We start from the raw sequence: 12861 nt of genomic DNA on the forward strand, positions 1-12861 counted from the left end.
ACGACTACTCCTATTCCTACTCCGACTTCTACCACTTCTACTTCTACTCCTACTACTCCTACTCCTGATCCTAACTCCTATTCCTGATCCTACTCCTACTCTAATGAATATGATAATAATGTTATACTCACAGTGCACAAGTCCTCGTCATCCTCGTCCTCCTCCTCGCCCACCTCGATCACCCGCAACCTCCGCTAACCACCTCGTGTTATACCTGGAATAGTAATAAATGTTTTTAGTATAGGAACACATAAAAAATATCATGTAAGTATTAATGTAATCAATCAATTAATTAATATATAATAAATTTTATAATCGCATTTGAAGCTACTGAACATCTGCTTACGCGAAAAATAAATTGAAATAATTCATTGTCAACCTGACAAGTTTGTAATATTTCAGTTGAAATATAAATACAATTGCCATCAAATATTATAAAAATGTTTCACTCACCGAGCACAAATCCTTGTCCTCCTCGTCCTCCTCCTCGTCTGGCTCGACCACCTCCAACCACCGCCAACCACCTTCAACGACTACTGCTAACCACCTCGGGTTATACCTGGAATAGTAATAAATATTCTCAGTATAAGAACACATCGAAAACATTATGTAAGGATTGATATAATTAATTAATTGATTGATAATATAGTAAATATCATTAGCGCATTTATAACTATTGAATTTGTGCTTGCGCGAAAAATGAATTGAAATAATTTATTGTAAACATGACAAGTTTGAAATATTTTAGATAAAATACAATTACAAATGCCACAAAATATCATGAAAATGTTTTACTCACCGTCAACACAAATTTATTTATAATCCTATACTAAAAGCACAAATCCTCGTCCTCCTCCTCGTCCACCTCCGACTACCTCCAACAATCACCGATAACCACCTCGGGTTATACCTCGAATACTAATTAATATTTCGAGTATTCGAACACGTCAAAAATATTGTGTGAGGATTCATGCCCAATTGCGATTGCAATATGTTTTTTTCTGGTCGTTTGGTTCATTTGCCGATTCAAAATTTTATCCGAAGCATGCTTATTGGTTCGATAGTACAAAACATGACGTTTCCATTAATCAAACTTGTAAACTTGAAAATTAGTCCGGAAGGTCAAAAGTCACCAGGTCAAGGACCTGGACAGCCAGAACTACGGAGCGCTTGTCAAGGAAGTCGAGTTTCACCAGGTCGCGGACCTGGAGCGCAAAAACTACGGAGCTTTTGTCCTGGAAGTCGATTTTCACTACGTACCGGACCCCGAGCGCAGGATCCAGGAGGTTGAGAACCCGGTACTCGAAATTTGCGGAGCGCGATTCTCATCCGTCCGCTCTACTGCGCGGTTGTTTCGAGACCGAAGAATTCGGTTAGCTGAATCTCAAATCGATGTCGTCAAATTTTGGTGACGTTACTTTTTGAACATCCGAACATCCAAACTTTGGTTTCGAACTTCAATACTGTGTATGATGTATCATGATGTATGATGTATGATGTATGATATATGATGATGATGTACGATGATATGATATGATGCATAATGATTCTAGTTTTAGTTTTAACATTTCACAATGAGTCAAGAAATACGCATTTTATCTTTCCTGCTGATTCCAGACTCAAGTGGCTAGGCCCTTCGATGGTCAGCCGTTGACTAGATATATTCTTTAGTTAACGAGTCAGCTAATAACGCTGCTGTTCTGCGACAGTCGGATGATAATAATTTTTGCTCGTACCTTTCAAATGTGTGTTAAAATACACTCGAAGTTTTAAGAAGCTTTGTTAAATACCGTCTCATATACGAAGCATCCGTTTCATCTCGATTAAAATCAGCGCATCCGTGATGTATTACAGCTACTCCGAATTTTTTTCCATACGAACACTTTTCGAAAAACAATTCTGCTTCTCCACCCAACGTAGATACTCCACTTGCGACTAACTAAAACAGCGTTCCGATTCTATGCCTACGAAAATTCTAGATCGAGCGAGCAAATGAAAAGTTGTTGGAATAATTATGAATATTAATGGTATGGAATACATCGAGCGCGTGTCGTAAAATTTATAGTATGCATCACGTATTAATCGTAAATGGATCATATATATTAATATCATACATGGACCGCGTATACATAAATACTTTTCGGTCTCTGCATCGTTATTTCATCTGATCTACTATTATTTATGATTTAAGTACACATTCTTCTCTCGGGTACCTATACTGCAATTAAATCACTGTTTTCTACGAATGTTTGAAGAAATTTATTCTCGTTATTAACTTCTTGTATCGCCGACGAGATCAAGACACGGTTACGGTTAGTAAAGTTCATTAACTGCCAGTTGTAGTTCCTTTTAATCCCCATTGTATCCGTATAATTTTACCGCGCAGCCATTTGAGGGACGACAACTTATCACATTCAGTTCTTCCTTTATCAGCTCGACCGAACTGCATCTTTCAAAGAATGCCTGCAGGATTTCAGAATACGAAATAAGAATAACAGCGTAACTGGAGTTGAAATGTTTTTAACCAAAATCGGATTCGTAGCGCACAGTAACGGTTGAATGAGAAATATGGGGCGAAACGATGAATCAATTATCTTCTAGTAAAACCGACGAGGGTTGACTGATAGGTCAATCGACCGTGTGACGCGGTGACGTAGCAGGCCATTAGTGGTTCATTAGCTGCAGCAAAATGAAGTAATTACGACCGAAGGGTTGGGTCGGTTAGTTAAGGGCGATGGAGGATAGTTGGTCAAGTGTTTAACTGGCCGGGAACTGCAGCGAGTGAGGTTGGCAGATTGGCAACTTCTCGAGTTCAAAGTAACTCAATCAGACGTCCGAGGGTGGGAAATATATGACTCGATCATCCGCGCACAAGAGGAGGAAGATTGCGGGATAAAAGAAAGAAATGAAAAAGAAAAAATAAATACACCAACAAAGTGAGAGTAAGAAGAAAAGCACCCGGTTATCCCGATAATTAAAATCACTTATTCAGGCTGCGGAGATCTGACGACATAAATGATGTAGCGTCGGCAATTTGCCACGATTACCAGAACCGCCTTGATTGAGCAAATGCGGTCAGCCCCTGCTTGTTCTTTGTGCTTGGCGAAAGGTAGGGAAAAATACCTCGTTATTCTTGTAAAGCTCCCCGCGTTAAACTCCGGGCTTGCAGGGGGATTATTGCGACGGGTCGTGGTCACGCATCGAACCCTGTAATTATGCAGTCGACGGCGTGCACGACATCAAGGGGTGAAATTTGCGACGTCCCGCGCGTAAAACCGAAGCCCCGATAAATCTCGGTGTATCAAAACCCCTTGTTCGTTTTTCAACCAACATCGTTCGCTTGATTTACTCTTTGTTTTTTCATACTCCGTCTCCGTTCGTGCCATTGATGGAACAGTGTAGCCTTTCTCTCGAAATTAATAGGTATAATATACTAATTTTATAATCACTGATGATAACTGCGTGTCGAGATTTTAATATGTTTTGGAGTCAATTGTATTATACCAAATTTATTGCAAATCAAAGTGTAATCTCATTTGTACAATCGAAGCAAAAAAAAAATATTATTAAAAAGCCGAAATTTATAGGTTACGGTATATTTTTTATACTTGTAGGTAAATGTAGATAAAGCCATGGAAATTCATGCGAATATTTTTCCAATTTGTTAAATTTAAACCTCTTTGAATTTTCCAATTTGATTCGTTACTTTCGTAACAAATACTTCAAGCTTCTGAAAAAGTTTCTGGATTCATTTTGATTGGCCCAGTCTTTTAAATCAGCGTGTTGCGAAGTGCGCTAGTGAATAATTTTTTCTTGATTATAAATCTTTGTAGATTTGTATGTAAAACTTCTTAAAACATTTAACAATTCTTAGCAATAATGTCAAGTTATCCGGCTCAAGGGATTCGGTTAATTATCAACATGTGAATTGCTGCTGTTGAATTTTTGAAGCATTTCGAACTTTGTGGTGAAATTCACCATAGATATCCTTTTAAAACATTGTCCAATATATTGCGAAGTAACGCTGTAGCATTATTTTAGAGTTCCGGCACCTGCTGTGTATCCAATGTTTGAAGCGGCGCCAAGCTCAAAGTTTTAGCTTCGTGTAGTTCACTAAGCACGGCTGAATGAAAACTTTTGAGAATTTTACGACCGACGTGTTTTAATCGTAGATCACGTCTATCGTATGCACTGCAGGACATTTATACCATATACTTTACTCGACGGCTAAACTCCCGATATGAAAATTCTTTCAAAAGTCCTTAGAGAGTCACGTTATTATGTAACGTAGGAGAAAAAAATTCAATATACCCAAAGATAAGGCTCTCGGAAATTCAGTTCAGAGTAAATTGTATAGTTTCTACTTTATTGCTGGTTGATTTTTGCCATAAATTTAATTTTCATCCAAACTATCGATTCCGTAAACAAAAATCGTGAAGACGGAGCAACTTATCAGGATCATTTTCAACTAAACTCGGTTTCACTCACGTGCATGTGATCAGTTATTCATTACTTCAATAAATTTTCTCGAAAAATCCTTGGAATTTGATGTCTGGAATTATAGTAGGACACGCGATTTATGCTGTCAAATTAACTCTGCGGTTTCGTGCCGTCAGATCGTCCGATAGGAATTATCTTCCTCGGATGGAAATTCGGTCGCTGTACAGGAAGTGATCTAATCTGCAGACTGTCAAAATTAGGTGGTTGCGATGTACCTGGGACACATGTCAAACTTGTGATCGAGGTGATCTCGTGATCTACGGCCAAGGAAATACCCATGCGCGTGATGATAAACGAATCAATTTCGACCTACACAAGCTGGTGTAAAAATCACGTTAATTTGTTACAACGACTATGCGTTGTTATTTGTTTCTAATTACAGTTTGAAAAATGTGGTAAATCGCATTTCAAGTAATATTCAGCCGGAGCCTAACGTTTTCGATAAAAGTGTGAATAGTCGCGTCAAAGACGTCGATGGTCCTTAAATGTTTGTTTTTCGTGAAATACAAGTAGATGGGACATTGTTTGGAAGGTGAACGCGGATTCGCATCACGATCCATTGAAATTTGATGAACTGAAATGGTGTAATGGCCGTACCGATTTTGGCACACTTCGTTACTCGCCAGTTTCTGCATGCGGCGTGCGTAATTCAGTCGGCTCTGTAAGTTGAACGATTATCATTCGGCCGTTCGTCTCTTTTGTCAGTAGTACAAGGTCAGCTGAAAGACCCCTTCAATTTCGATCCCCTCGTTTTTGGCTCGGCCGTGACTCAGCGCCACATGTCGATTCTCACCGAATCCCCTCGTCGCTTCTCCTCCCAAACACTCCCTGCAGTCTCTCTCTTCCTTCCATCCCTCTGCGCTCTAGCCCTTATAGGCACTGTATCGTAACTACGTTACATGCAATGTACTGTGATCTCGATTTTGATACCTTATACTGCAGTGTGCCTCGGGCAATATCGAGTGGATGACATAATGGAATACGAAAATTTGGCAGGAATCGTATTACGCGAACGTTTTGACTCACGGAACAGATGCTGCATTTCCTTTGTCACTCGTGATTTTCACTGCGTTTTTAAAATCAGCAAGAATTCGGAATTTTGTAAACACAACCGTGTTCAATCTCACTAGACAACGTATCGCTTCCTTGAGATGCGTATCAAGTCCCGCGATGTATTTGTATCCATGATTTTCCTGGCAGTCAGAATTACCGGTTTATCATCCTTAAATTACAGCGACGAGTGTCATGCCCTCCGAAGGATTTATCGTAACGTTTTGGTTACCTCGAATCTTCGTTCAAGTATCATGGTTCATTCCAAAGAATGAGCCCGACCTTTATTCAAGCTTGGCTCATTAAGTGAAGCTGCCATTTGATCAAGCAATGTTCCACTATACCATTATTTTCCAAATCATCGCAGGTATATAAAGCACCGTACTCACAATAAGCCAGATATCGTGCGTTGAGACCCTTAATGAGAAATCTCTGAATATTCTATACTACCCGAGTATTCAATCAGAGATGAGCCAGGGCTGGTTTTTTGGTATTGAGTTCGTATAGGCGTGCCTTCCGTGTGCGTGCTCGGCGTGTGTATTACCGCACAACAAACCCATTCAATATAGGAAGGAGGCTGGAGATAAGCCGAGAAGAGTGACTATTGATGCGGTTCTGGTCGAGCGAACGAGCATTTGGATTTCAGGACCTTTGATGCTCGCAGCCTCAAGGGCGCTTGAAAATTGAACTCAATCATCCGTAAATACCCATTACCAATCCGCACGTGTTACGGATGATGCGCTGTCAGCGATCATGCGCACGCTAATGTGCCCTGCACAATACTCCAGGACCAGGTAATGTATACATACCTGAATCGCCGCCATTGATACGTAGGTACTAATGAATATGCATTTCGTGTCGAGATGGAGTGGACGTTGATTGGACAAGACCATTCATGGTTCGGGATGATCCTGAAACTGGACAATGAGACTCTCTGGTCGTCGTAAGCCTTGCCTCTTATGCACCTGACGGATCCGATCGCATGATGGTGCAGGGATATTTTGAAACTGAAACGCTGCAGCGATAGTTCTCCAAGTTTTATCCGCAAGGATAATCAGTCGATATTAAAATGAAACGTCAGTGATACTACAATTTCAATTCTCATATATCCACCGGTTTTCGTTCATCGCGAGACGTATCCGGACCCGTACAATAACTTTGAACAATAAGAGAGACACTCGAGTCTGTTAAATCCTCCGTCTGGAACGTCGTTATTCAAACGGTGGAAAGAAACGAAATGGCCGGATATTTTCTACTCGGAGTAGAGTTCAGAGGACCCTGAACACTTTAACAACGTCGATGAACTTGCGCGATTCCTATTATCAACTCGAAGCCCTGCAGAAGTGGAGGAGATTTTTCTTCGGGTAAATTGATATCCATAAATTTTATTCCTGAGGACTGAACAAAGCGGCGCTGTATGTTCCTCGGCTTTTGCGGGGCATCAAAGTTACCAGCTTTCGAGACTTACTAAACTTCGTCGAGATGATTACTCCGGAATTAGCCCGCTATTGGTTTCCGGGTTAGCGAGCCCAGCGTGTAATCTATGAGGTCCCCAACTCGCCCTCGAACCACTCTGATCTACCGTCAGTAATTGTCTTTGTAGATTTAGTTGCTCACTGGTAGGAGCTTGGTGCCCTGATAAAAAGTGTAAAAGTAATTTTGCCGTTAATTGTAACGTAATTACGAACCACAAGCATCTTGGAACTGATAAACAGTAAAAATGGAAAAGAACACATGTATTGATCAATGTAATAAAATATAATAATATTAAACGGAATAAACCCAAGATCAGAAGCATTTGCGCAATGATTTTCTCGACCGAACGATCCCAAAAAAGTACTAGTTAATTAGCAACGTTTGATAAGAAAACTTTTTGTGTTGACAACAAAACAACATGTCGAAAAGCGCAAGGGGGGATAAAAATCGCAGAGTGCCAGGTGAAACGGGCTCGTGAAAATCTACCATTTTAATTACGAAACGGAAATCTGATATAACGAATGATGCTTCAATTTTGAAGGCCGTACTTACCCTACCAGTAGCAAGTTGCTTCGGTGTGCTGGGATTAGACTCGATTTATTTCATTTTATTATTCTTCTTATCCGTCGAAGAGCCTGAGATATTTCTAACCGTGGTATAACGGGCGAGTTGGAGATGACGATTGGTGGCTGGACGGGGAATTTCATAGACTTCAGGGTTCCCATGGAAGTGCCCAGGGGCATTTCCCGCTTCACTGCCGGTCTCGAAATTATAGGAGGGAACGGTTTATTTATCAAAACGAACGACGAGGGATAGATAATCGGATTGCTACTACTGGCTTACGGAAACTCCGCACTCGGAAAACATGATATATTACCAATCTTCCAAAAGAGATACGTCGATCAATTATCGTTTATATTACGGCCAATGTGATATTTTTTAAATAATTTATTCAGCGTGGTGGCAGGTTTTCTCATATTTCCCCCTTAGCTGCTGCAGCTTTAATGTCCCTGAGAAAAGATGTTTCCCACTGCTTTCTATTTGAAAATCGATTTGTCCGTCAAGATTCGGCGAGTAATTCACTGCGTTTACAAGAGCCATAGACGTAGTCCCAGAATGGACGGTAACTACGAGGAAAAAAATTATAAACTTTAATAGAGCACCTCTTGTATAAGTAAGAGGAAATACAAATGTTCTTCATTTTCCTGTCGACTTCGTCGTACTTAAACATTGCATTGATAATCTGCCTGCCGGAAAGTCTGAAGCAATGAATTAGGTATTATACATACGAAAGTGCAAAAGTTGGGGAAAAGAAAAACAGGTTCCAAATCTTGGTCTTCGGTAGAAAGTGCTCGCTTTGTCTCAAGTTCTTTTCAGGGCGCTTACACACATATACATACATACCTGTAACACTAACTTCCGAGTTGTGTTTCGCTTCTGGAAACACTCTGTAACTCTGAAGTGTTTACGAAACTTATTCGACGGTTGATTTATATCAGGTAGAACATCATGGCGATGGTGGAAATGTTATAAGATATCGTAAGTACGGTTATCTAGTAGGAGCATCATTTCTTTATTTTGTTCCCTGAACTCTCTGAACCTTCTGGAGTTGATATTTGCAATCGGGATTTAATCTATCGGTCATACTACTTTTTCGTAAACACTTCAATTCATGTGAATGAGAATCTGTGGCGTAGAATAAAGTTGATTAATTTACTTTCAAGTGAATTGATCGCTAAAAGTAATTTGCTCGAGTAATTTGAGACTGCTCGGTCAACAAATTTAACGAATATTCGTTGAACGAAAAAAATATGAGAAATAAATTGACAAGATAACTAAATGAAGTCCAACGATTCGCTGCAGATCGAACTACACGTCGATCCTAGAATTTGGAAGTATACCTTTTTACAATTCATATAAATTGAATAATAACACGATAGTTCATGTAATGTATAAATTTAAATATTCTAATTTACCGCCAACTTGTTATTCCGCTGCAGATAATGGTAGAGAAAAATGCGGCATATGGTTCGAGCGGGTACGAAGTTCCTTGGCGAAAAAATGAGCCTTCCGCATTGGTTCCGCGGCGATAAAAACACCAAATCTTTTCCGTTAAATTATTACACGCGGAAATAAGAACCTGCGGACCAGTGTGAATTTTCGAGGTAGATTAAGGACATAAATTTTGCAGATATATTCCGCGTCTACCGCCGCGCCGGTAGCGAGGTGTTCGAACGTCGAGCGATCTTCGTCGACGAAAAAGCGAGCCCCTCGTCAGAAACGATGAACAGAGTTGCACGATGTTCACAACCAACGTCTCCAAATACCGTAGCGACGAAATTCACGTCAACGTAACGAACATCGGCAACGATTTTCGCGATCCCAAAAATCTTTTGCACCGGAACCATTCCACTCATTTCACGTCGGGAAAATCGAAATAAGACGAGTTAATCGAGTCGTGTTTCACTCGGTGCTGTTGCTTTCCGCTAAGTGCTCTGCGGCAGCAGCAGCCGGCTACGACTTTTGTTCTCTTTGTACGTAGCTTCTCACCCCGGCATCACGGGCCGATTTAACGCTGCAAATTCGGCCGCTTTGTTCATCCCTGACGTACCAGACGCACCAGATGGCATGGAAAAGCTGATCCCGATCGAGCTTGGGCATTTTCCTCGTCATGACGAATCATCGGGTAAACATGTTTACCACCGTAATGCAGCAGATACCGATAATGTGTTGTGCAACTAATATCGTTTAGTCCTAAAGTGTGGACACAGGAAATTGAAAAACAAGTGCACAAACTTACGGATTTTAAAGTCGGTTTCGATGTTAAAGAAGACGCATTCAGTATTGATTTTTCCTATAGATTCTTACGACCCTGATTAATGCAATTCAGCAGTATCAGCTTCAGTTGCACAGTGTAGTTTTGACTCTTTGCTGCGAAAATTACGAAAAAAGAAACGAAGGTTTAGTAATTCGACAACATTAGATACATATTTATTTCTTATACACCACTAGGGCATTGAGTATATAGCAAACGGTGTTGAAGGACGTACAGGTTCATTATACTCTATTGATTTATTAACACTAATGTATATGAGAATATGGGCAAAATGCGGAAGGTAGCATTATACGAGAAAGCTGAGAACACAGCGCGACCCGCAGTACACCGTTCAAGTTCTGATAAAGTTGACGTGTGCACTTATACCTCTGTTTCACTATGGAAACTGGCAGATTACATTTGCACAAGAACTTCGTATTCTCGGAGGGCTACCTCTCTTCCTCCGAATGGGACGTACAGGCAGCCGTGGCTCGGATGTATCTGCGTAACGAAAAATTGTTGGATACAGAATTTGTGGATATGACAGTTGGGCCGGTGACCAAAGTACAGATTGTATGTTTATGTTTACACTTCTAAACAGTCATGTCTGAACGATAACATACAAACTTATGCTAAGCCCTCCGCGTTCTATGAACGATAAGAAAAATGCTTAACCATTCGATAAGAGAGAGAACTATAATCTATTCCGAGTGTATATCTACTGCATTCTTGCGTCTCGAAGTTCATGTGCCTTTGTCAAATGATTCTATTCACATTTTCTTCCAATTTGAAGAACTATTGTGATAATACGAAAATAAGGGAAGAGTTTATGAAGCACAGATATATGGTGCAAATAAAGTGTTTTTTTTTTTTTTTTTTTTTTTTTAAAATCAAAATAGGTCTTACTTTTCCAACGGTCGGAGTTCCCTGCTGAAAGCCACGACCAACGTAGAGCTTTTCGCCGGTACGTGTTGTTCCGGATTCCACAGCGCCATACGGAACTTCACCATCGCGTCCAATAACCCAGTGAAAATCGGCCGGCATTAAAATCTGAATGTGCAAAAGCGATTATTCCAATATCACTTCGTATTTACATTGAAGAGTTGCATCAGTCACTGCGTGACCTTTTAGGACAAGGAAAATGATCCAAGGAAATTTTCAGCGATCGGGAGAGAAGTGGAACCTTCACCAAAGAGTGTCCGGAAGTTACGGAGCGGAGGATTGCGCAGGGCTCGATAAAAACTCACCTCGAATTGCCGTTTCTCGTGTTCCTGACCGCCGTAAGCTACGTACGCGACGGCATGCTCGGGTTTCGCTTTGGCCGGCAAAACATCCCCGTTATGGGTCGCACGACCAACGACCAAAGAGGCGCCGTCAGCGTCACGACCAGCGCAAATCATCCCAGGGAGAGTCGCCCGCATCCCTGTGTACGGCACCCATTTGTACCCTGTTGTCAAATTGGCGTTAAAATTTGAATTTGAAAAAACAATTCAGGAAGACCTTTTTGCAGGCAAAGCTGAGCCTGTTCAATTGCCATTCTATTTCTGTAACCTTAGTTTATTTTAGAAGATTCCACTCGAGTCTAGGATATTTTCTTTATGTTTGTACGGTAACAGACTGTTTGCACGTAAAACGTTACATCTTCGTGCAAATTTTTTTCTTCCGAATATCAGCGTGCCATCGGGCAAATTTATTGCAACATGCATTTGAAACAATTGTATTAAGGAAAACAGAACGACTCTTATTTCTCTTAGATTCTTTCCCCACACTCTTACATCTACCTTATATCCTGCATCCTCTTCGTATCATCACCTCACAACCTCATCTTCCATACCGCATCAGCAGAATCCACCCTCTAATCCTGCACTGCAACTAACCTCGAGTCACCTTTCATTCGGCCAACATCTAAACTCACCTCGCTTACCTTTTTCCTCCTCCACATTTTCTCATTGCACTCTCCATATCTTTAACAGTAAATCAATTATACACTCAAACATTCGTTGATGCAGTCATCGATCACAATCGTCCACCACGTAACAACAATAAAACTTGTGTAAGAATTTTTCAGCCTTAATTTAAAATTGCGCAAAAGGAAATATAGGACGATCGGATCAACTCACCAGGCATTTTTGGATCCGTTTAAGTCCGGTAGAATGTTGTTGGCAGCCTTCCACAATCGGTACTAAATGTTGAGTATGTACAACGGTTATTTGTCAAGTTGAGATAAATGTAGCTACGCCTTATCATTGGTGGAAGACTACGTACGTTTTATCAAATCGGGCCGACCGGCTGGGTATAGTGATTAAGATATTTCTATTTCCCACTAGCCCGTATCTTTCACAAGGGAAAAAAAAGTTCCAGATAATACCTGCAGATGTGAGCGTTGATTGTAAATTTATCGAATAAATTTCGAAGGATAATTTTGCTTTAGTACCAGGACGCGTAACGAGAAGATCGCGTTGGTATTCAGGGTTTCAGGTAGGTAAAATTTCAAGCTTTTTTGATTGGTATAAAATTTTAACAAGCACGTCGAAACAGTTCATTCATACGTAACTGATAAGATGTAATGTTTTTACTGGGAGATTGACGCACTAGTACTTTTCACGGTAATTCAAACCGATAAGATAGCGGACGTCGGAACAGAACTGAGTCACTTTCACGTTCAATACGCGATAAACCTTCTTCGAATTATAACATGTTATTGGAATTTTATTTATAATATACCGAGAAAAACAAAGGTGAAGTCCTGATTGCAAGAGAATTCTTCTTCGGTATGTTGATAAAAAATGGATATAATTTTAACACAGCGTCTGGGAAAAATTCAGAATAAATCGGAGTATTTCATGATAAAGGACCCGAAAGAAAAATTCTGAAAATTTCTAATCAGAATACAAGCGAAATAAATCTTTGCACAATTTGATTGTTCAGATTGTAAGATTGACGGAAGGAAATGTTCACCGACTTACGTCGAAAGACAAATTTCGTGTACGCATTGAAAGTTTGTCACATTTTTTGGTACA

The 12861-nt window shown here is 40.3% G+C and overlaps 1 protein-coding gene across 1 annotated transcript; it reads right to left on the reverse strand.

Annotated features, from left to right (window-relative positions):
• Positions 1 to 9994: 9994 nt before the first annotated feature.
• On the reverse strand, positions 9995 to 12096 carry LOC124307173 (natterin-3-like). Its single transcript, XM_046768612.1, has 4 exons — positions 11962 to 12096; positions 11089 to 11288; positions 10748 to 10891; positions 9995 to 10342 (listed from the first exon to the last, which is right to left on the reverse strand). The coding sequence occupies exons 1-4, from the start codon at positions 11966 to 11968 to the stop codon at positions 10256 to 10258; spliced, it is 438 nt and encodes a 145-aa protein (XP_046624568.1). The 5' UTR covers positions 11969 to 12096; the 3' UTR covers positions 9995 to 10255.
• Between the last annotated feature and the right edge of the window lie 765 nt (positions 12097 to 12861).

Source organism: Neodiprion virginianus, chromosome 6 (genome assembly GCF_021901495.1).
Source record: "Neodiprion virginianus isolate iyNeoVirg1 chromosome 6, iyNeoVirg1.1, whole genome shotgun sequence".
NCBI lineage: Eukaryota > Metazoa > Arthropoda > Insecta > Hymenoptera > Diprionidae > Neodiprion > Neodiprion virginianus.